Raw genomic sequence first — 26,063 nt, 5'->3', positions numbered from 1 at the left:
AGGCTTAAGACACTTTGGCCAAAGGGTTAAACTAAATGACCCTTTTTACAAGAGATATATAGGTATTGCACTGTGTATTTTTTGTCACATTGGAAGTAGCTTTGGGCATTTTTGTTGTAAATATTTATATGTAAATACATTGGACCTCAATAGAGGCTTGTCATGTGGACAAGCAATGCAATGTGGAGTCATATATTCATCATTCAAAATGAACAATATTTTAGACCTTATGGAAATCTCATCAGTTTTGTAGATCTCAGATAGCAATGTGTAGACTAAGATCTTCAGTAAACAGCAGATTAGTCCTGCTTGTCATTCTACATACAATGGTGTATAACTATTTTTAGATTTGTTTCAACAAGACAATAAAAAGAAAGGTTTTAGAAGACCACTTTATTTTATTGTTCAAGTAGTATAGAAAAGCATTTACATTTTTTATTTATAGAACATGGTCATTTTACACTAACAATTTAATCACAGTCTTGCTGTAACTGATTTCACACTTAATTCAGGGTGCATAAAATTGGTCTAACATTAAAACATTTCAGCATTCTAAAAACACTAACTAAATTCAACTTTATTTGAGAAAGAAACCAAATAGGCCCGTTTATTGGAGAAACAAAACAATTTCTAGCATTTAAATGGGATATTATAGAATTGCTTTGCAACCGTGTAATGCAGGAGATGAAATTGATTCTTCGTAACACTGTATTAAGGGGCATACACACAAAAAAATGTCCCTGACAGATTTTATGCTCCATTCAAACATGTTTCTAATAGATAAAAGCATTGGAAGACATTTGGGTCCAATCATATATTTATTTATTTTTAATTAGTATGTTTGTGATGGGAAGCAGATAAACTGTGAAAAGGCAAACATTAGTGCTCCTACAGAGACCTTTTCTAACCTCTCTTCCTGAAAGCACCTCAACTAAATACCGTAGAGCAAAGTCTTAGATCACTTACATTCCAACCACTCTCACTGGGAATTATTCAATTAAAGTAGCAATCCTTTTATCTCCTAGGTCTCTATGGACATTGCTTTACAACAGAAACACACAAAGTGATATACATGTTTTTGTACAGATGTAGCCGAGAAAAAAAATGTATTACACAGTATATATTAGGCAGGCTTTATGTAAAGATCTTTCTTTTTGATAACAGAATAAACTGCTTAAGTCATACACCTACCTGAACTGTAAATAGATCTGTAGCCCCTTATACTGGGGCTTAAAGGAAAAGCATTTGATTAATTATAAAATTATACTGGACAAGGGTGTAATATTAACGTGTTTGATTTCCCTTTGAGCCGCTCAGCACATCCTAGCTTACTTCCTTTCTTTTATTGTGTTGAGAGTCTGAAACAGTTTGCTGAGATTTACTTCAGAGTATCCACTCAATGAAAGCGCTTGGTCAACGGTGTTCTTCAATTTCTTGTATTCATTTGCCAAAACCGAAAAAATCTTCTTTTTAAAGTGAACTGGAAAAAAAATAAAGTGTCTGTTACATATAATTTAGCCTATATTAAAAAATAAAATGTCAGATCATGCAGTTTATATGCTTTTTATTGGTACTCAGTTGAAATATTAGCACCATTCAGCAGGGGAAGCTGAAGCATGCTGTGACAATTTTCCAAGGAAAACTATATATATTTTTAAACCTTATGATTGGCTGGTGAAGCCAGCCAATCAAAAGATACGAACATCTGATAAGTCGTTTTGATGCCTATATTGTGACATATTTCAGGCATGAATACACCCCCACCACAATTCTTTTTTTGTTGCCGATATTTAGCAGGTCGTTTTTTTAACAGCAAGAAACAAAGCGACAGATGCAACAGAATACCCAAGGCATGCAAGGTGTTTCTAAGAGGAAAGAATAGCACATTGTATACAAATGAAACTGACATGTCACATGGTTACATATTTCTGGAGGCTGTGATGCCCATACGCACATTCTTAGGGATGAGAAAATAGAAGTGCAGTATCGTGATTACATCAGACAAGTATTTTCAGTGAGTTTTGCCTTCACACACTGAAGAGGGAACATTTCCAACAAAAGCCTGTTAAAAATATTCTGGAAGGGGCTCAGAGCCCATTTTATAAATGTAAATGCTCATACTGATTTACACAGGCCATTGTTTTGCATACTATACAATTGAGGAAAAGAAATGCATTAATGACAGTGATTTCATTGACGGAAAAAGATACGTTTCATATTTTCTCTATTATACGGCAAACTTAATATCGATCTTTCTGATGCAACATTTTCATTCTATGGAGCAGTTTCTGACACAGGATCTCTGTACCACTTACTACATATGTATTACTTTTAAGTTATTCAGCTAAAGTATCTCTAGATCAAAGCAAAGAAGCAGTATACAATACATTTACATACGTACACGGCTGTAATTGGTAACCTGACAGTTTCTAATGATTTCATTTAATGTAAGAAATGACACAAAATGTGACAAAAGAAATGCATGTCTACTTAACATAGCTCTCGTCACTACCAGTACCATACTGTAGGTGTGTGAGTTTTGTTTTTAAAAGTTGTGTTTAGTTTTATAAAGTAGATTTATTTTTTTCTTTTAAATTGTTGTGCAAGAGAACGTTTTGTTTCCTTTGGAAAAAAAAAAAAAAGTAAACAATCTCAATAGGTAGCCACATTTTAGGAACGCACACAGGACTTGAGACTTTTACAACATCTGCTTTCTTAAAGAGCAATGGATGAACTTTAGAAAAAAAGAAAGGGCTTGTTGAAAGCAACTCATGACGGGAAAGTAACATTTTTGACCTGTCCAAAAAAAAAAAAAAAGAGTGTTTAAATCAATACCCTGAAGTATACAATTTTCCAACTGGTGTTGACTATAGCAAGACTATTTTCCTACATTTTTCATTTTATTTCTAAAAAGGTGCCCTACTTGACGATTTATGGATTAACAGCCAAACAAGTCAGTCAACACATTTTGTTCAATTGCTTTGCTAATGCACAGTGGCTTTTATGTAGCACAGTATGAACGTGAGTAATTCTTACCAACCAATGACATGCACTTAGTATTCTTGGGGCCACTTTTCTCACTAGCTTGGCAATGTAAGGTGGTCTTAGCAGTACAAACTAAAGGGGTACCATAGATTGTTGAGTAGTTGCAGGCAAATTGCACAGCAACCTTAAAAAAAAAAAAAAAACCTGAGTCAAATGTGAATTGATCATTTCCTGTCAATTGTATATAATTGTTTCAGCATCACTAATCATCCAGAGGGGAGAAAAAAGATTAAATTGTGTCAAAACAGTGTATAAACTGATTTTTAGTGCCATTCATTTAGTGGATAAAGCTATAGTGTAAAATAAAACGTATTTGGAACAAGTGATTTAATTGAATTACTGTAGATAAAATAATAGGGCTTCAGTCAGAAACCCATAAAATACTATTTAATATTCAATATTCAAGATACACTGATCTCTTCTTCCGGTGGTGTTACAATGGATAAAGCAAGAGAGTTTTTTTTTACTTAAAAACAGTGCATCTTGGAATGTATCTGTGACTGAATCTTATCCCTCCCCCCCTGTGCAGTATGCGATTTATGACTTAAGGTGTTAAATGGTCCTTTAATGTTAGTGATGTAAGAGTATGTGTGTGTAAATATACATTTATGAAGCGCTTTACAAAAGGTGTGTGTGGAGTGGGACTGTATACCAATGGTGTGGGTAGGTATAGAAATGTAAGAGGGTGTTGCATTACTATTAGTGTGTGTACAGAAGATACCATGTGATCCCTATTGGTATGTAGGGATAGAAACCTCTCTTGCTTTATCCATTGTAACACCGCCATTAGAAGAGATCAGGGTATCGCGAAAGCTCGCACAAATAAAAGCATTTAGTTAGCCACAGAACGGTATCGTCTATTCGTTTTTGATTATTACGCTCAACTAACAGTACAGATACATCCACACACACACACAACGATGTGGTGTTCACTTTACTGGCGTATTTTATTTACCCTTGCACATATTTTAAAACATTCTGCAGAATTTTTTACCTAGCGTTGAACCAGACAGACAGACAGGACATTTCAAAAAGCAGATATTATACATTAAACACTTTGGTTCCCTCTCGCTCTCAGAATGGAAGTTTTATATCCTTTAAAAACGGTCGAAATTCCTATTTAACTTTTTCATTGCTACAGAAGGTGTGTGTGTGTGTGTGTGTGTGTGTGTGTGTGTGTGTGTGTGTGTGTGTGTGTGTGTATATATATATAAAATAAAAAAATAAATAGATGATACAGTTCTGTGGCTAACGAAATGCTTTTATTTGTGCGAGCTTTCGAAGCTCGCACAAATAAAAGCATTTCGTTAGCCACAGAACGGTATAATCTATTTATTTTTTGATTATTGAAGCTCGGCTAACACGGTACTGATATAACTATATATATATATATATAGACACATATATACATATATATATATTGTGACAGAGTCACTAACTCAGTAGGCTGGAATAGTGAATGGAGAGACGCTGCAGCCAGTTCACAGAGTGTTAATCTCCTCAGACAGAAGAAGCACACCTGCAGCCTAATTAAACAGGGGCTGAACTATCAGTGAAACAAGTGCTTTAAAAAGCAGGAAGTTGCTCACACAAGGTGAGCTTGTTTTTTCCACAGGAAGGTGGAGAGAACTCTCCCGGCTTGGAAGCCGTAGCAGCTGCTGCTGCTCTGGTCCCGCAGTCCTGCGAGGAGCTCTGCTGCTGGGACCAGCTGGGACCCCAACCCAGGGTAAAGATAAAGATACAGATTGCTGCGAGGCTGGACAAGCCTGCTCCCCGGAACCATGTTCCTGTTTGCTGCTGGAGCTGCTATACAGATAAGACTTTATTCTTATACGTATCGGTTAACCTTTGTGTAGCATGTTTTGGGCATGACCAGATAAGCTGGCTGTCCTGTTAGTAAGGGCTCAAGAAGTGAGTTAGTGTCCCTAACGGGACTAGGCTTTAATTTGCAAGAAAGTAGTTTCTTAAAGGGACAGTGCACCCGTATTTATTTTGGTTGTGGCTAATAAACCACTATAGTTGAACGTTTCCCACCGTGTCTAGCGTCTTACTGACCCCGCCGCGAGGCCGTCCTGCCACAGGTGGTGTCAGAAGTGGGATGCTACACCTCTGGGGGTCAGTAGATGAAGATGTGTTGAGACACTGAACTCAAGCGAAAAAAAAAAAAAAGAAATGATTTTTGCTGAAGTATGGAAGTTACAGCTAGCAAGCGCTGAGTGTAAATTTTGCCCCGTCGGGTATGAAAGGATTGCTGTGTAAAGCTAATGCCTTTTGCTGAAGTGAGTGAATTTGCAGCTAGCAAGTGCTGTGAGCAAAGTTTGCCCTGTCTGGTAAAAAAGAAAGTGAAAATGAATTTTGGCAAAGATGTTGCCCTAAGAAGAACCCAGAAGGTTCAAAGATTGTAAAGCCCATACAAGTTACGTGTGTTGTGCAAAGTCTGCCTCGTCGGGTGTGAAGAAAAAAAAAGAAAAAAAGCCGGGGTTTTAAAATGGCCGCCGTCATGTGTCAGTTTTGCAATGTACATAACCATACAAAACAGTGTCCCTTCAGGCCATACGATGATGATGATGATGATGACGACTCGTATGTGGCCCCTGGAGGAGAGCCGTACCCACAGATGAATTTAGTATGCTGGGCCTGTCATAAAGTAGGTCACATGGAAGATGTGTGCCCCAAAATTTTCAAAGACAAACAGCTGCAAAAGCAAGCAACGCCCTATGAGTGCAAGCAAGATGTGGAAGCTGATACCAGTGAGCGTGTGCCCAGTACCACTGATATCTCTGGAGCTAATAAAGCAAAAAGAAAGAAGAAAAAGAAAACTGTTCCTCAAATCACAGGGGAAGTGACCAAGCCACTTGAACCTGCGCTGTCAGGACATGCGTCAGAAAGGCGCCGAGATGTGCTGCAGACCGGAGTGACCGGCAGAATTGTCACAGGAACGGTGCCAAAGGAAAAGGAGGAGCAAAGGGAAGCTGAATCCTTGATCCAGGGAAAAAGAGGCCTTAATTTCTGCACTCCAAACTGCCCAGCGTGATTATGATGTCTTGCAGGAACAATTGAATAGGGAGCGAGAAGCTAATGCCGAGGTACAGAGGTGTATACTCCCAGCTATACAAGAGTATGCGGCATTAAAGAAAACAGAGCATCTCTTGCGGAGTGAGTTGGAGGAGCTGACAACAAGTTTGAATAAGGCCAACACCGCAATTGCTAACATGGAATCAGAGAGAACAAGTCCTGACTGGAGACTATGCTATCAGATGTCCCAGAGGGATGTGCAAAACTTCATCAAAGACTTAGAAGTTTCTCACCAAGAAGCTAGCACGCTCAAAACAGAGCTGGAGCTCTCACGCCAGGAGGGCCACAGTCTAAACACAGAGCTGGGTATGTTGAAGGAAACCCATGAGAATGCCCTGAGGGATTTAGAGACTGTAAGGAAGGAGAATGTAAGTCTGACGCATAAAAATTCAGACTTGACTGATCAAATCAGTAAAGGTGATAAGAAGCTCCACCAAGCAGGAAAAGTGGAGAAGCAATTGATCCAGGAAAAGCTAGAGGTGCAGGAAGCACTGCAGAATGCAGAGAGGATGCAACGTGTCTCCCTGCAGCAGCACACACAGGCAACACACTTATGGCAGAGCCAGCTGCAAGAGCTACATGCAAGTCTGCAAGCAGCCAAGGAGTAGCAGCGAGTGCTACAGGAACGGCTGAGTACCCAGTATGTCCCCACAGAACAGCATGAGGAACTGAGGGCCACGCTGTACGCCACAAGAGCATCGCTAGGGGCAGAGCTGGGTACTTTGAAGAAAGCCAATGAAACGGTCCTAAGGGATATAGAGACTGTGAAAATGGAGAATATAAACCTGAAGGAAGAGGTTTTAAACCTGACTGGTCAGGTCAGTGATGGGACTGAGAAGCTTCACCAAGCGCAGAAAGTGAAGACGCAATTGGCACAAGAAAAAAATGAAGTACAGGCTGCTCTGCAGAATGCAGAGAAAATGCTGGAAAAAGAATGCCTCGCCCTGGAGCAGCTGAAGATCACGTTGAGCGCCACAAGAGCATCGCTGGAGGCGGAGCTTAGAAGCCAGGTGACTCTGTGTGAGAGGGAACATGAGAAGGTCCAAAGACTGGAGCAAGAGCTGGAGAAGCAGAGAGGCAACTCCATCTCCATGAGTCAGTATGCCAAGGAGAAAGAAGCCTGGAAGACAGAAGCAACAGCGATACTGGCGACAAGAGCTGCAGAGCTCAAAAAGATGGAGGAGACGTTGATGCAAACCCAGAGTAAGCACCGGGAAGAGGTGAAGGCCCTGAGAGGGGACTGGCAGCATCAGATTGAAGAGCTGCAAACGCAGGTTGCTGAGCGCAAGATACAGCTCGCCGAGCGGGAGAAGGTCCGACAGGTGGCTTGCCTGATGTTGCACCATGAAACCGAGATGGCTGATATCCACAAGCGGCTGGACTACACGACCAATGAGGGGGCCCGGCTACAGCTGGAGCTAGACAAGGTCCGGGAGGAGCACCAGCAGCTGCAGGTCCAGAATAAAGAAAGAGAGACAGATTTAAGCCTTGCTCTGAGTCTGCTAGGAGACGTAGAATCGCGACTCAATTCTAACGAAGATGAACTAGCAGCCGCACTGAGTGAAAGAAGAAAGGCAGAGAAACAAAAGTGTGACCTGGTCAAGGAGCTTGAGGCTCTGAAGACTGAGCGGGACGCTACGTTGGACTCTACGGCTGACCAGCAGGAGGTTTCTCAGATGAAGCTGGAGGAAAAGCTTGCAACCCCAAGACAGACGTTTGGGTTACTGAAGCAGTCCAAGGAAAAGGTGGCGGTAGAGATAAAACAAGGGAGGCACTCCAGGAAGCATGACCGTGATACCGTTGCAGAACTACAGTCTACTTTCCACAAGGCACGGAATGCGAAGGCCAAATTGCGATGCACTAGCACAGTAAGAATCTAATCAAACTACAGTGACCAGGGGAAACAAAGTGGATTCCTTGCCATGAGGGCAGCCACTGTGAAGAGACAGCCGCGAATGAGACGGAAGTGTGCCCGTGATCATAAGGGGAGAAAGACCACACAGATAGTCCAGCAAATCTCCCAACAGAGTAAGTTAAAGAGTCAAGACAAAGGCCCAAGCCTATGAGTCTGCTGACCGTAAAAGGGAGGTGCCATGGGGTGTACTTCGGGTTAAAAGGAATCCCGACCAAGTTGAAGTACTGAAGATAAATGGTGTGGAACCCAACACTGAAGGTACACTGAGGAAGATAGGTCCAAAAGAGAAGGCCAAACAGTCACTGGCGAGTGTATGCAATGAGCTGACCGAGGTCAATGCTCTTCTACAGGATAAGGGAGACTCTGAGCACAAGAGGACAAGGACAACAATGCATCTTCAGGATTTACAGATCAAGGTCACAGCGTGGCGTAGAGTCCTGGCAGAGAGAGCTAATAGACAGCAGGATGCTCAGGAACCTTGTCAAGAAGAGATACAACAAAAGCGGAGCATCAACCTTAAACTGAAACTGGCACAAGACAAAGAGATTGGGAGGTACCAGTCTTCAGACCCAGGTGGCCTGGTAATTACCCCAAAAAGAAAATGCCTAAATTGGAAGGCAAGAAAAAAAAAAAAGGGGGAGAGAAGGGCCGACGTCAGACATTTTCGACGAAGATGCTGGTGCACGGGAAAGGTGCACGGGCCGCTCCACAGGACAATGTTTCGCTGGGGAGAGGGATATGTGACAGAGTCACTAACTCAGTAGGCTGGAATAGTGAATGGAGAGACGCTGCAGCCAGTTCACAGAGTGTTAATCTCCTCAGACAGAAAGAAGCACACCTGCAGCCTAATTAAACAGGGGCTGAACTATCAGTGAAACAAGTGCTTTAAAAAGCAGGAAGTTGCTCACACAAGGTGAGCTTGTTTTTTCCACAGGAAGGTGGAGAGAACTCTCCCGGCTTGGAAGCCGTAGCAGCTGCTGCTGCTCTGGTCCCGCAGTCCTGCGAGGAGCTCTGCTGCTGGGACCAGCTGGGACCCCAACCCAGGGTAAAGATAAAGATACCGATTGCTGCGAGGCTGGACAAGCCTGCTCCCCGGAACCATGTTCCTGTTTGCTGCTGGAGCTGCTATACAGATAAGACTTTATTCTTATACGTATCGGTTAACCTTTGTGTAGCATGTTTTGGGCATGACCAGATAAGCTGGCTGTCCTGTTAGTAAGGGCTCAAGAAGTGAGTTAGTGTCCCTAACGGGACTAGGCTTTAATTTGCAAGAAAGTAGTTTCTTAAAGGGACAGTGCACCCGTATTTATTTTGGTTGTGGCTAATAAACCACTATAGTTGAACGTTTCCCACCGTGTCTAGCGTCTTACTGACCCCGCCGCGAGGCCGTCCTGCCACAATATATATATGTGTGTGTGTGTATGTGTGCACATGTACACATATATACACATATACACACACACACACACACACACACACACACACACACACTATCTTATATACCCAGCGTTGCCCGGGATGTAATTTGAGCGAGAGTGGCAGGCTGGGGCAGGAGGCCCACGGCGCGCTTCCCCTCCATTCCTCGTTGGGAGCGAGGGGGGAGGAGCGGGAGGTTGGCGGCTGGGGTAGGAGGGCTGCGCTTCCCCTCCGTCCAGGAGCTGGTAGGAGGGTGCAGGGCGGCGCACGTGAGGGTAAGTGAGGCTGATGGGGCGACTGGGGAGGTTGCTGAGCGGCCGGGTTTGGGTGAGGCCGGGTAGTTTTGAGGATGGGGCGGCTGCAGATCGGCCGTGTTTGGGTGAGGGTAGTTGTGCGGCTGGGGAGGTTGTGGAGCGGGGAGGTTGCGGAGCGGAGAGAAGCGCCGGGTTTGGCTGAGGCACGCCGGGGGTAGTATGTGTGGAGGTGAGGCATATTTGGCTGAGGTAGGTGAAAACGGTGTGGCTCTCACACGCGGTCTGAGGAGGCTGATGAGAGGGACGGGGACGGTTTGAGAGAGAGAGACACCGGCCAATGAGAGCAGTGAGAGGGCGGCAGATTGGCCAGAGGCGGACTGACGGACCATATATATATATATATATATATATATATAGCAACTGTAAATATGCCTGTATATTCATTTGCATGTCTTAGACAGGTCTGCAACCCTGTCTTTCACCATTATCGCCCAGCACACAGCACTTCCACTGCAGCAAGGGATTCTGGGAAATGACATGCAAATGAGCACACAGTGCCACCTTTTATCTCATGCTCACATTACATGAGCAACCCTTAGCCAATTCATGCTGCTTTAAACACAGCTTTTAAGCAAGGGCTTGTGAGATGCAAAGCCAGTAAACCCACTCAGACATGTTTCAACCTTGATGGGTATCATCAGTGTGAGGTTGGTTAATGGCATTTGTTCAAATGAGATAAGAGTCGGTAATCACCACACTTATTAAGGTTATGGTGGGTACCCACCATAACCTTAATAAGTGGGGTGTGTATTATATATATATATATATACATACACACCCTTTTGCCTGGAATATCCAAACACATGGAGCCCATTTAAGCAAATGCATCGCCGTTCACACAGCCTTTTTACCTACCATAACTTAAAATGTAATGGTAAACCTACCCAGCCTAGAAATATTGCAAAGCAAGTATAAACCAACCTCACACTGATGATAACCATCAAGGTTGAAACATATCTGTGAGTGGTTTGACTTGCTTTGCTAGTCTCATGCTGTGCTTAAAAGCTGTGTGAATGGCGATGCATTTGCTTAAATGGGCTCCATGTGTATGGATATTCCTGGCAAAAGGTGACATTGTGTGCTCATTTGCATGGCATTTCCCAGAATCCCTTGCTGCAATGGGAGCACTGTATGCTAGGTTATAATGGTTGAAAGGCAGGGTTGCAGACCTGTCTAAGACATGTGAATGTGCTCACAAGTGATATTCTTTATTGGCTATATGCGACCAGTGGAGGTTTTTTGTTGTCTTTTTCATCCACCATAACTTCAAATGTAATATATATATATATATATATATATATATATATATATATATATATATATATATAAAAATATATATATATAAAAATATATATATATATATATATATAAAAATAACACACATATATATATATATATATATATATATAAATAACATATATATAAATAACATATATATATATATATATAAATAACATATATATATATATATATATATATATATATATATATATATATATATATATATAAATAAAACAGAGTTTCTTACCAGGCAGACCAGGAAATCCAGGACCACGCAGCAAGAAAAAAAGACAGCACTCATGGTAAAGTCCAAAACAATGTATTTAAAAGGCAAAATCAACCGACGTTTAGGTCCAACAACAGGACCTTTCTCAAGGGATACAGAGAAAAAGGATTGGCATGAAACAGCAGCGTCCCAGTAATAAGCACCATCAGCTCACCAGAGGGTTGAGGGAATAACATTTTTTTATTGGACTACATAAAAAACAAACAAAATATAACAGAAAAAAAACCTCCTACGCGTTTCAGGCTCTAAAAGCCCTTGAGAAAGGGCTTTTAGAGCCTGAAACGCGTAGGTTTTTTTTCCTGTTGTATTTTGTTTGTTTTTTGTTTAGTCCAATACATTTTTTTATTCGCTCAACCCTCTGGAGAGCTGATGGTGCTTATTACTGGGACGCTGCTGTTTCATGCCAATCCTTTTACTCTGTATGCTACTTGTTGATTGGAGAGACACACTGTGGCTGTGAGGGCACGTCACATGTGATCCATTTCCACGTAGGAGGCGCACGTGGAACCTGTAGAGCGAGTGGAGCGTTCCCGGACGGACCGGAGGTTGTAATACACACCACCGGCACTCGGGAGCTCCACGGTGTTGGAGAGAAGATGCTGGCGCCAGATTTGGAGGTTTGGACATCCACGCCCGACACCACAGGGAGACGCAGTGAAGACGGAGTGCTATAAACGGGATCAACGGAGGCAACATATTTTTCCTCTGTTATATGCTTATCCCAGATAGCGTTTTCCCATTGGAACTCCGACACTGCATACCCTGTTCCTGGTCACCTCTCCCAGCTGTTTACTACGGACCCCACGTTTGGATTTTCCCTCACTTCCAACCACAGTTTTCCCACTATACATTGACGTTATTATTTACATTGCCTTACTCTCCGTTTTGGAGCTTTGAGCAGCACCCCCCCTTTTTTTCCTTTCTCAAGGGAGTGCTCCCTTGAGAAAGGTCCTGTCAGGACCGAAATGTCGGTTGATTGTGCCATTTAAATACATCGTTTTGGACTTTACCATGAGTGCTGTCTCTTTTCTTGCTGCGTGGTCCTGGATCTCCTGGTCTGCCTGGTAAGGAACTCTGTTACCTATTCAATACCTATGGGATAAGCACCTATCTTTTTGTGAGTGCCATCTGTTCTTGTTTAATATATATACTACTGTGAAGCGCTATGTACATTAAAGGCGCTATATAAATAAAGACATACAATACAATACATATATATATATATATAGGGAACCATGTGTGCTCATTTGCATGTCATTTCCCAGAATCCCTTGCTGCAGTGGAAGTGCTGGGTGATAATGGTGAAGGGCGGGGTTGCAGACCTGCCAAAGACATGCAAACGAGCATACAGTATAATTGCATTTGCTATATATATATATATAGGTGTTATTCACATGCACTATATTTCTGTGCTGCAATTAGGTTTTCCGTGAGGAGTATGTATTTGTTTCATGCTTTTCAAAGTAGGAATTGCAGATCATTTTCTTCTGACAAAGCAGCGCATTAGATGTATGTATGTATATATATATGTAGAGGTATCAGTACCGTGTTAGCCGAGCTTCAATAATCAAAAAATAAATAGATGATACCGTTCTGTGGCTAACGAAATGCTTTTATTTGTGCGAGCTTTCGAGATACACTGATCTCTTCTTCCGGCGATGTTACAATGAATGAAGCAAGGATAACTTAAAAACAGTGTCTCTTGGAATGTTATCTGTGCTTCTCCTTCCCCCGGTGTGGATGTGTTTTATGGCTAGAGGTGTCAAAGGGTAACTGAAAGCAAGTGAAGAAAGAGTGTGTATGTGTATCAGTGTGAATAAAAATGAATGGAGAGCCCACAGTATAAACAGTGCTCTACACAAGGTGTGTGTGGAGTGAGAGGGATATAAATGGTGTGGGTGGGTGTGGAAATGTGAGTTTGTAGCACAACTAAAAGTGTGTGTGGATACTATGTGGTCCCTATTGGTGTATATGGATGGAAAAATAAGGAGTATTAGTATGTGTGAGAGACAGCTGTGTGTGCATACATATAGCACAGTATGTACAGACATGGCCTTTAGCGCTCATGGGAAGAGAGTTCGCTAGTGTCAGTAATGACTCATAAAATTTCGATCTCTGTTTAGGCCACTGCTAAGTGTCCCGAACAGTTGCATAAATTTGTATTCATGCAACCGTCTCTCTTTCGGGGTTTTAAGATTACCTTTGAGTATGGCAACCCTCAGATCGTTCATCTTATGGCCAGAGTCAGAGAAATGTTCGCCAACAGGACTGTCTCTTGTTCCGCGTGTGATGCTGTGGCGATGCAGGTTCATTCTCTTGTTTAGCCCCTGTCCTGTCTCACCTATGTAGTAGCAGCCCCCTGGGCATTTCATGCACATGATGAGGTACACGACATTGCTGGAGGAACAGGTGAACACTCCTCTGATTTTGTATTCCCGATTCTTGTGTGGTATTTGTATTGTGTCCGCTGTGTAGAGCATTGCGCAGGTTTTGCATCTTGGGTCCTGGCATGGTTTTGTCCCGCATTGAGTTGGATCGCCAGGAAACTACAACCCATCCTCCAGGAAGATACAAGACTGCAACAGGTCTTCCCTGAAGCACCCTTATTATCATACAGACAACCCCATAATCTCAAGAATATTATGGTGAGAAGTAAAGTATTCAGCAGTACAACTCAATGCGGGACAAAACCATGCCAGGACCCAAGATGCAAAACCTGCGCAATGCTCTACACAGCGGACACAATACAAATACCACACAAGAATCGGGAATACAAAATCAGAGGAGTGTTCACCTGTTCCTCCAGCAATGTCGTGTACCTCATCATGTGCATGAAATGCCCAGGGGGCTGCTACTACATAGGTGAGACAGGACAGGGGCTAAACAAGAGAATGAACCTGCATCGCCACAGCATCACACGCGGAACAAGAGACAGTCCTGTTGGCGAACATTTCTCTGACTCTGGCCATAAGATGAACGATCTGAGGGTTGCCATACTCAAAGGTAATCTTAAAACCCCGAAAGAGAGACGGTTGCATGAATACAAATTTATGCAACTGTTCGGGACACTTAGCAGTGGCCTAAACAGAGATCGAAATTTTATGAGTCATTACTGACACTAGCGAACTCTCTTCCCATGAGCGCTAAAGGCCATGTCTGTACATACTGTGCTATATGTATGCACACACAGCTGTCTCTCACACATACTAATACTCCTTATTTTTCCATCCATATACACCAATAGGGACCACATAGTATCCACACACACTTTTAGTTGTGCTACAAACTCTCACATTTCCACACCCACCCACACCATTTATATCCCTCTCACTCCACACACACCTTGTGTAGAGCACTGTTTATACTGTGGGCTCTCCATTCATTTTTATTCACACTGATACACATACACACTCTTTCTTCACTTGCTTTCAGTTACCCTTTGACACCTCTAGCCATAAAACACATCCACACCGGGGGAAGGAGAAGCACAGATAACATTCCAAGAGACACTGTTTTTAAGTTATCCTTGCTTCATTCATTGTAACATCGCCGGAAGAAGAGATCAGTGTATCTCGAAAGCTCGCACAAATAAAAGCATTTCGTTAGCCACAGAACGGTATCATCTATTTATTTTTTGATGTATATATATATATATATATATATATATATATATATATATATATATATATATATATATATATATATATATATATATATATATATATATATATATATATATATATATATATATGTGTGTGTGTGTGTGTGTAGACACACACACACACACACACACACAATATACATACATACATACATACATACATCTAATGCGCTGCTTTGTCAGAAGAAAATGATCTGCAATTCCTACTTTGAAAAGCATGAAACAAATACATGCTCCTCACGGAAAACCTAATTGCGGCACAGAAATATAGTGCATGTGAATAACACCAATACATCAAGCGGCTGTGGAGAAAAGATTCAAAGAACTGTACTAATACCAGGCAGGGGAAGATGAGGACACAGCCCCTGATGTGCTTACCTTATGTACTGATGGGATATTGACTATTCTCAGTAGGTTGGTTTCAAAGGGGACTATTTAGAATGCCACACAGCAGCATAATAATGACAACTGGTATCCCTTTTGTTCTTTCTAGACTTTTTATTGATGAAAATGCTGTGTGTACAGAATACCTTTAACATAGTGGTTGAAATGTAATGAGACTCGCTGGCATCATCTTTTTCATTAATATTTATTTTAAATGATTTATAAAGTATATTAGAGAAAAAGGTACCTCTTTAGATAAAGGTCCTGAAATGTATGTTCTTAGAACCAAAAATCACTGCAGAAATTTGTTAGCATGTTATTCTAAACACATCTTGCAGTTATGCACAGTGCCATTATTTTCGAAATACTGTGACCTATGCTTTGGTGTTAGAGAATCTCCTGTGGAACAAACTTGTACTAGTTTGTACAAATGTCTGATTTTGGTCCACAGTGGTGTAAGCAAACTGTCCTAAAACGGACAACAGGAGCGAATAACTAAAACCAACTAAATGGTTTTTATAGCATGTATAATGCCAAATAAATAAAATGTATCAATAAAACTAAAATGACAATTATTGAGGAGCAAAGAGGCTTTCAATTGGGAAAATGAATTAAAATATTTTGGTGTCAAAACAAGTTGTAATATGTCAAGGCAGTTGCAGCTTATTTTCCTGTTCCTATTAGCATTTCAAAGAAAATGTTATCTGTACAAAACAAAACAGGAGACAAATATGGATACACCAACTAGGGTAATTGTAATTCTTCGACAAATTGCTAATTGGGTATTGATGTGTTAAGATCATGTACACAACAGCACACATGCCTCAATTAGTTGAATTTCACCATCTACTAAAATAAGTAAAATGCACATTTATTAAAGGAAAGATAAATGAGCTGTTCTCCAATACTCTACTGAAAAGGATTGGATTACACGCAACAATTTTTTTTGTGAATGTCATGATTTCTCTAAGAAACCGATATGTAAAGCAGGTGGGAGTCTGCTTGCCTTATTCACTGTAAAATGGCAGAAACAGAAGTAACTTATAGAAAATCATTTAAAAAAAAGTTGTGTGACGCCAAATATTCATGATTGATTATTGCATATGAATGAAGAAAGATACGTAGACATAATGGGTGGAATCTAGGTGGTGGTCAAAATAGGGGAGTATAGGTGCAGGTAAAAACAAAAACAATTCCAGCCCATATATGAGCAAAATCTTGTTCTTTAAATAGGCTATGACAGTAATGCTGTCCCTTCAGCATTTTCTTTGGCATCACAGAATCAAGCGCTTACAGAAAATATAGAACATTTTCTTTCAAATCAAAATTCTTAGAATTAAAAAATTACACTAACATTCACCAGTCAAGCAAAAAAGTCACAAGTCCATATCAACACAGACCCACACCCCTTCTCTGACTGCACCGACCGCCTCACCACAATCATAACCCCTTTTATGTTCTACTGCTAAAACTAAACGCAGGCTTCTATTCTCTCCCATCAAAACTATTGCAACGTTCTAGTCCGGCCTTCCTGCTCTCACCTGTCTCCCCTTCAATCTATCAAACGATGCTGCTGCTTGAATTAATTTACGCTCTCCTAAATCTGTCTCTGCACCTCTTCTGCTGAAATTCGACTCCTGGCTTCCTATCAAATCTCGTATTGCACACAAAATGTTCCTCCTCACTTTTAAGTCTACACACACCCCTCCTTATGTCTCAGCTCTAATTTCTCACTATACACCATCCCAACTCTGCTGAAGGAGTTCTCTCTACCCCCATTTTGTGTCAAAAGCCCTCTCCCACCTAAAACCTCTCACTGACGGCCCCACACTTCTAGAATGCCCTTCCCCTCAACATCCAACTAGCACCCTCTCTATCCACCTTAAGACCCATCTTAAGACATGCCTCTTTTACGAAGCATATGGGTAGCTCCGAGACTTGTACTATTCACCTCATACATCGACCATGGCCCCTTGCTGACTCCACACTTAACGGAACACCCTTCTACTGTCTCTGTACGTCAGTAGCGCACCCATTCACATATTGGAGGCAGGGGTGGAGGGAGAAGAGGACGACGGAGGACCGTGGGAGCAGAGGAGTTGGACAGCGGGAGTGGAGCAGGGGGCAGGAGTGGAGAAGGGGGCAGGAGACGACGGCTGGGAAGGAGAGCGCCTCAGCCATTGTCCTCTGCTGCCTTCTATAGTCCCGCCGTCAAACTTCTCTGCCCCTTACTCCCACTGTCCAACTCCTCACATTGCCTAAGGGCATTGATAGTGTCCATAGACCAACGAACGCAAGCAGGAGGGGACGCGTGTTGCACAAGAAATCCGTAGAAACTGATTTCTTGGCGTGACAGGCAGGTCATGTGAGAGGTTCGCCCAATGAGGGGGAACCAGCTCCATGACGAACCTAGGTACGCCCCCCAAAAGCGCATATAACATGGACACAAAACGCACACGCTTCTCACGGGTACCATCACAGCCTGCCTACGTGCGGGTGAAGGCTGTATGGCCATAGCTTTACAGAGTTCGCTTTAAACAATAACAGAGTGGAAGCTTAAAGCAGCAATGCTACATTCGCCATTTTTCTTATTTGTATATGTAAAGCATGTGATAATGTAGAATTCTACATTCTTAACTTAGCTGGCAATTGTTTGGCGCTCTGGTTATAAATCTGAAAGAAATCTTGATTGTGTGTCTAATGAAATCGCACTCTTCTAACTTTAGCTGCAGCATTTCACAGACTGCAGCACATATAACATATTACGAATGGCAATACATTGTTACAGATTTCAAAGCAATAGACAGTCTGCTGTTTGGAACACAGCAACAGATGTTTGTGATACTTTGTTGCCAAAGGGCAGAGCTAAAAAAAGGTGTATTTCAGAGCTTGTTTCAAAAGAGGAAGTGGATGAAAATTTCTAAATGGTTGCTGTAGCAACTAAAGAATGATCTGTACATTAAAAAAAAAACATTAAAATGGCATTAGGAGTTAAAAAATTTTTTTAGAGAGAGAGAATCTAATACCAATTTCCTGTCTTTTTTGGCTTGATACCGATTGACTTTCTATATTTTTTTTCTATATATGCCCATGACACAGATTGGCTTTTTGATTACATATGTGGCACATTGCCAATGGACTTTTTATCTCCTCTTAGCCTTTTTTGGTGTCCCTTTCCCCCCCCCCTGCCCTCCCAGGCTTTACATTAGACATCACATGGATTATTAGATCCTTTCGAACATTTGGGTCATTGGGGAAAAGTCCTTCTGATACTTTCACATGCACTCGATGTTCTCTGTTTAGCACAGTTGTGAGGTTCTGTATGAGGTTCGACTACCTGTGTGTGTGTATATTTCTATTTTATGAACAGTAAAATACCATTTGTTGGTAACATTTTTAGTGTATCTTCCATTTTGAGTGCGGGGAACATGTTTATAGGATTTTTCACATTTTGCTTTAATAAGTGAATCAACTGGGAGATCTGCATGTATACTCGCGTCACAGCTCTATGAGAGGAAGGTCCAAAGTGTAATGATAAGTGGGCATATTCAGGATACATACTGTAGTTTAGGATGATCCCTCAATACATAGTTTTCCAAAACATATTACTTTCTGTGGGGGGTGTGACCTTACATGCAAGAACAAAAAGTATAAAATATGAATGCACATTTTTGTTCCCCTATAGATTTCAATTCAAGCTGTATTAAAAGCAGTGTAACTTTGTAAATCTATTTTGCCATAATTAAAAGCAGGGAGTCCTCTGGACCATGTTATTTTCAGCTCAGAGGACCCGTCTGGTTGCGAGGAGTCTAAGGCTGCGCTTATAGTGCTCGCTATCACGACGGCGATGTTGCACAGCGCCGTAGCAAGTACATAGTGGGTGCGACTGCGATGGCGCAGCAAAGCAATTGAGCGGTCGCCAAAGGATTTTGACTTTTCCGGCGATCGCTGCGTGATGTCAATGGCTTGTGAGCGGTTCAGCCAATGAGGGCGAACCACTCACAGCTACGACTCCGCCACCCCACCCCCCCGGTCGACCTCACTTGTCCACTGCACTATAAGCAGGAATCGCTGTTACAATGGCAACAGCTGACGTCATGCGGTCGTGTCGTCTGCACTATAAGCGTAGCTTTACAGTTTTATGTCTCAGTGGTTTTTCATGTAATATCCAACATTGCCATTGGTGTTGACCAATAGGAAGCCACAACCAATGATGCTGCAACTTCCTATTGGCACATGAGAAATGCGAAATTTGGCAGTCATTAATTTCTCGATGGTAGCTTTAAACACGGACACCCAAAAAACAAGTGAGCTATACGCAAATCAAGCAGATTACCAATGCAATTTCTATTTTCCCCACAATATATATATTTTTTCATTTAAAAAAAGCCCAAAGCCTACAGTTCACATGGTAACTTGTTTATTCTCACATGATCTCACCCCACCAGGCAACACAGATCTGTTTTACACATAATCCAAAAGGGTCCCATCAGAGAAGCTAGCAATCTTCTCAGACAGGGCTCTTTTACTTGACAGTGACATTAGTGGATTTCAAAAGGGGTTAAGCAGCCAAATTTAGTATAGGATTTCTTTTTTTCTTTTCTTCTTAGTATCCAGGGTGTAAGACGGTGCACAGGCATGGGAGAAAAAAGTAGTAGCTGGACTGCTCCAAACAGGTACAACAAGCCTTTTATTAATGGCACATAAAACAGCAAGGAGATAACACCCTCTGACACGTTTCAAGAATATTAATACTGGCATCTACCTCTAGATAGCATCGCTTGGGGGTGATTCACTCCTACCTGTCTCTTGTACAAAACTTTCTTTTCATACAGGCATACCCCGGTTTAAGGACACACACTTTAAGTACACTCGCGAGTAAGTACATATCGCTCAATTGGAAAACGGCAGCTCACGCATGCGCCTGTCAGCACGTCCTGAACAGCAATACTGGCTCCCTACTTGTACCGAAGCTTTACACAAGCGGGGAGACTATGGCGCCTGTTAGAAATGTGTTATTTACATCAGTTTTGCACGTATATGATGATTGCAGTACAGTACATGCATCGATAAGTGGGGAAAAGGTAGTGCTTCACTTTAAGTACATTTTCGCTTTACATACATGCTCCGGTCCCATTGCGTACGTTAATGCGGGGTATGCCTGTATTAGAATAAAACTTTGAAAAAAAAAATAAAAAAAATTAGAAGTGAAATACAGATGTAGCAGGCTTTCTTGCAACCACTGGTGCACACCACCATGTGCAATAGTGCGGCAGCTCCTGCCCTTTCCTTTCACGCATGTCTAATGCACACGACGGCTGCTCCCACTGGCGCATTGTGGGTGTGTTTTTCTTCAATCCGCCAACGGGAGCAATAAAGGCTGCTACATCTAAGACCTTAATAAATAGGTAGGCTGTTAAAAGAGGGTTAGGAAGTGTACCAGCTGATGACTCCAATTCCCTACACCTGCTCATTTTGTCCATAAAGCCAGACAACTCTTTGAACATTATATACCTAATGCTTCCATCCCTTTAATACCCTGTTGGGATTAAAGAAATGCATCAAAATAATATTTGTGGAATTAAAATGATAGAGGTTCCTCCTGTGGTTCAGGGATACCACATGTCATAGTTTTCATTTATAAAAGTTTCTCAGTGATTGTAGAGATTTTTGTTCTGACCTCGATGTATAGCCTTGATTTTAATACATTTGGTTTTAGGCTTATGCGCACAAGAGCAGGGTGATGGTACTTTATGAACACAAATCGTACTAGTTTACATAATTAAACAAATATGGTATACAAGTTGCACAAGTTTCTTCCCCCGCCCTCAATAATTTTGTATTTACTTATGTAGCCATGTGGCCCCTGGCTATACGTTTCTGTGCCCCAGTACTAGAAGTCCTGGTAGCAGCAGATAGTGCTGGGGATAATCCCTTCTCACATGGCCTAGCATGTGAGCCTCTTCCCCCGGTAAGTTAGTTTGTTGCAGTTTCCAGGTGCTAGCCTGAAAACAGTTGGAGTCACATCATCCAATTCAACATGATTGTAGCAACTTACAGGCCCAGGTCTGGGCTTGTAAACTGCTGGAACCACATGACAGGAGGGGGGTCTGGTTGCAGTTTTGGTTCTGTCCAATACGTGGTGCAGAGTAGCATGGTCGCTCCCCCTGTATAAAAGATGTGGGTGTCCATCAACTTGGTGTGTGTCACTACTGTGATGCGACTGGCTGTACTACCCAGTCCTAGCCATGGCTTAAGGCCTGCTCTATTCAGCTTTGCGGAAAAGAAGGGATCCAGCGCTCCCCGGTTTTCTGAATAAGAAAATTTATTGTGCCACACAACGTTTCGACCTTATGGTCTTTATCAAGTGACTAGGCATAAATAAGTAAGGATCTACCCAGTATATATATCCTTTACCATTACCCATAAACAAGTGAATAACAGGTGAATAACAAGTGAACATTACCCCCAGCTGACCCCAATTCACCTCCCCTGATCAGTTCTATGTCCATACAGTGCCCAAACAGTTCGTAAATGTCTACTTCCGGTTTTTTCGAGCCTCTTCCGGTATTTGCATTCCAGTGACGTCATCGTGTTCTTCTGCGCATGCGCTGTCCGTGCTTGCGTTCCAGCGTTATCTCTCTCTCTCCGTCGGCCAGGCCTGACGTCAGTCACCTCGGTTGTGATTGGCTCTCCCCTTCTCATAATCCTGTGGGTGGTGTTTCATCTTTCTGAGACTTCCACTTCTTCCCTCTTGCTGCGATCCGGTTTTAAGACTAATACTACAAAATGCCACCCCTAATCATATACATTTATTTTTTCCATGTAAAAAATAAGTACAGACATTAAACTGATACTCATGGAAGAATGCCCATTATATACAGGACTTTATACAAGACAAGGATCGCAGCAAGATGACCAGGACGACAGATGTTAAAGGAGAATCTCTTAATGTTATTCACTTGTTTATGGGTAATGGTAAAGGATATATATACTGGGTAGATCCTTACTTATTTATGCCTAGTCACTTGATAAAGACCATAAGGTCGAAACGTTGTGTGGCACAATACATTTTCTTATTCAGAAAACCGTGGAGCGCTGGATCCCTTCTTTTCCTCAGTGTACTTTGGATTTTATGGCAGGTACTTCCTTGAACCAGCAGCACCGGTAAATTGTATGCATGTTTCTATTTGTGGAGTGCAGCCTTATCCCCTCTTACTATTCAACCTTGCCTCATCCAAGGGTAAGGGTGCCGGGACTAGCCTGGAGGCCTCAAGCCCTTGGGAGGCTTAGTCAAGGAAGTGGGGTTCTGCGAGCTAGGCTCTGACCCTAGAGATGACTGCAAGCTGCAAGATGATACCTATCTGGGTTAAGTGGGATCTAGGAGATGGGCTTCTCTTGCAGAGAAGGAATGGAGGATGTACTATGTTGGATGTTACCACAATAAATCCTGTTGCACAATTCCTGGTATTGGTAGTCCCTTATTCGGATGGTAGTTCCTGTGGGAATAAACCCCTGTTAAGGAGAATGGAGGCGCTGCACCATCCTAAGAGAGATGCTATTCCCCAAAGCTCCCTACCATCACAGCGACAGCCTTCTGTGAGCACCACACCACCATAATATCCCTAGTACCAGCAAATCTCCCTAGTGGGGTGGAGGGGGGGTTACACTTATATATAAAAAAAAGTTAACCAAACTTCAGCAGGTACGTATACTAAATACATATTTCTTATTATCATGTGGACTGAACTTGGTGAAATATGTTAAGGTGCATTAGGGGTTAAATAAAATATGTCTGATGGCATCTGGGATTGCATTATGCTTAATTCATTTTAGCTTTCACATATTTCACTAAGTTCAGCACACAGGACAATAAGTAATACGTATTTCGTATAAGTACCTGTTGAAATTGAGTTTACCTTGATGGGGTTAGCAGGCATGAATGATTTTTTTTTAAATCAAAAGATGCAACTAAATGGCTCCTTTGTTGTTAGACTTAAGATCAAAATGTAGCATTTTACTAATAAATTACAAGCCAATTTGGGAGGAGGGACTGATTAGTTTATTTGTTTTCAATAAATGTAAGGCACATTATTTTCCTAGCAGCTTTCTCCAGAAGGCAGGGGTCTCAAACGCCGTTCTCAAGGGCGACAAACAGGCCAGCTTTTATGGATATCCGTGCTTCAGCACAGGCAGCTCTTCAACTGAGCCACCTGTGCTGAAGCAGGGATATCCATAAAAGCAGGCATGTTGGAGGCCTTTGAGGACTGAGTTTGAGACTCCTGCCATAATGGGAGGAGCGCAGAATTTGTGTATTTACTTATACGTTTTAGACAAACAAACACGGTCACATGTACAATCGCCAAAATGCACTTTATAATTGAATCTGTACTTTTCTCACCATCAGTTACTGAATAGCAACATACAACATTGACAGACACCCATAATAAGACCAAACAACCGCAGGACCATAACAGCATCTATTGATATATGTGCCTGTGCACAATCCTAAATGTCATCATTAACTTGGAACTGTTATGATAGAAAATTATTATTTCACTAAGTACTGGTTGGGACATTTTGCTTTATGTTACATTTCATGCTGAAGTGGAAAAGATTAAATTTCTAACTGATGTTTACAGACACAGGGTTTTAGGTCTTCTCAGATATATCATAGCAATGTCAGTGGGTATTGGAAGCCTGGATCTCTGAACGTCAGGCAGCTGACATAGGTAAATGACGTACCCAACCATGCCCCCAAAAATCTTGTGATCATACTGGTAAACCAGTAACTCAAGGCTCTTGCAATAGGAGCTTCTGAGATGTAAGCTACTGTTTTCTTTACCAAAAGCATCAAAACACACCAACGTAAGTTTTCATCACGTTTAATAGATGCCAATTCTAAGGAGAATTAGAAAAGAATATGTAAAAAAATGTTGCAGAATATTTGACGATTTTGCTTTTCTAGGTTGTTTACAAAAAAAAAGAAGGATATTTTGCATCTTTACAGTGACAAATCGTGCTAGGCAAAGTAAAGATGTAAAGCATTCGAAGTATGGGCATGAAATTGAACACACGGCTTTACCCACCTTCACAACAGTTCAAAGCACCATCAGCACTTGCAGAGCAGATGTGTATTGTGTGGACTATTCGATAAAAGATAAAGTAGACTATCCCTCGTTAGTCCAAACTGACAGAGACTATATTGAAACAACAGATATTTGATATTACTAGGGTGACCAGTCGTCCCGGTTTAGCCGGGACAGTACCGGTTTTTCGTGTGCCGTCCCGGTTTTTCGTGTGCCGTCCCGGTTTTTCGTGTGCCGTCCCGGTTTTTCGTGTGCCGTCCCGGTTTTTCGTGTGCCGTCCCGGTTTTTTGTGTGCCGTCCCGGTTTTTTGTGTGCCGTCCCGGTTTTTTGTGTGCCGTCCCGGTTTTTTGTGTGCCGTCCCGGTTTTTTGTGTGCCGTCCCGGTTTTTTGTGTGCCGTCCCGGTTTTTTTATGTGCCGTCCCGGTTTTCAATTGATTCTCAAAATGTCCCGGTTTTTACTTTGGGTCCCGGCTTTTGGGGCTGCGGGGAGCGGAGGATGCTGGCTGCCCTCCCAAATGGCCGGGGGGAGGGGTTGGGGAGAATGCAGGAGAATGCCGGCTGTGATTGTTGAAGAATGCCGGGAGGGGGGCGGAGTTTTGACGAGGTGCTGCAAGCCTGGCTCTTCCCTCAGCACTGCCCCCTCCCTTCTCTCCTCCAGTAATGCCGGGTCCTCCCCTTCCTTAGGCTCCGCCCTTCTGTCCCTCCCTTTAGGCTCTGCCCTTCCCTTTAGGCTCCGCGGGCCTGCGAGCCTCATCTGCACTGGCTACCTATGCTGCTCCAGCAGCCCATCCACGGGCCCCAGGTAACCCACATGCCCCCTTATACCCCCCTCCCAGGCACCTTACCCACCCCAAGGGGGGAGAGGCCTTATTTTTGTGTGTGTTTGCAGAGGTGGGATGAGTGTGTCACTGTGTGTGTGTGTATAACTGTGTGTGTAGGTGTGTCACTGCCTGTGTGTGTGTGTGTGTGTGTGTCACTGTCTGTCTGTGTGTATCACTATCTGTGTGTCACTGTGTCACTGTCTGCGTGTCACTGTGTGTGTGTCACTGTCTGTCTGTGTGTGTGTGTGTGTGTGTGTGTGTGTCACTGTGTGTGTGTGTCTGTGTCACTGTCACTGTGTTTGTGTGTCACTGTCTCTGTATGTGTGTGGCTGTATCCTCCCCTCCAAATTCCATCAACATGGCTGCGCGACGTCACATAATGCACATTGCCATAACAACGAGACACTCCATGACCTCACGCGGCATCCAGTTGACATGACAACGGGACGTATTATGGCGCAGAGTCATCACGTGATGCCACATTGGCATGGCAACATGTCACCGCCTGACATCAGTGGCTCGTTGTCATGGCAACGGGGTGCGTCACGTGATGTAATTTGTTTTATTAATCATTTTTTAATGTGTCCCGGTTTTTCATTTTGAAAATCTGGTCACCCTAGATATTACACAATTTTGACATTGAAATATGTCCGACATGTTCTACACAGGGCTGGGAGATTCATTTTACCTACACATTTCTTGAAAATTATGTACAGTCTGTTGCAACCGGTCATCTTTTCCTAAAACCATTTGATATTTGTCTCTAGTTTGCCAAA

At 42.4% G+C, this 26,063-nt stretch overlaps 1 protein-coding gene across 1 annotated transcript in view; it reads right to left on the bottom strand.

The window, feature by feature from the left end:
• Nucleotides 1–378: 378 nt before the first annotated feature.
• LOC142490648 (DNA polymerase alpha catalytic subunit-like) overlaps nt 379–26,063 on the bottom strand; it is a 203,279-nt gene continuing 177,594 nt past the window's right edge. The window contains exon 6 of the mRNA XM_075593066.1: nt 379–1,480. Coding sequence (XP_075449181.1) covers nt 1,329–1,480 — 152 coding nt within the window. The 3' untranslated portion in view covers nt 379–1,328. The remainder of the gene's footprint in view (nt 1,481–26,063) is intronic.

This window comes from Ascaphus truei, chromosome 3 (genome assembly GCF_040206685.1).
Source record: "Ascaphus truei isolate aAscTru1 chromosome 3, aAscTru1.hap1, whole genome shotgun sequence".
NCBI lineage: Eukaryota > Metazoa > Chordata > Amphibia > Anura > Ascaphidae > Ascaphus > Ascaphus truei.
The sequence above is the reverse complement of the archived record's forward strand: the minus strand, read 5'-3'. Positions and strand labels throughout refer to the sequence as shown.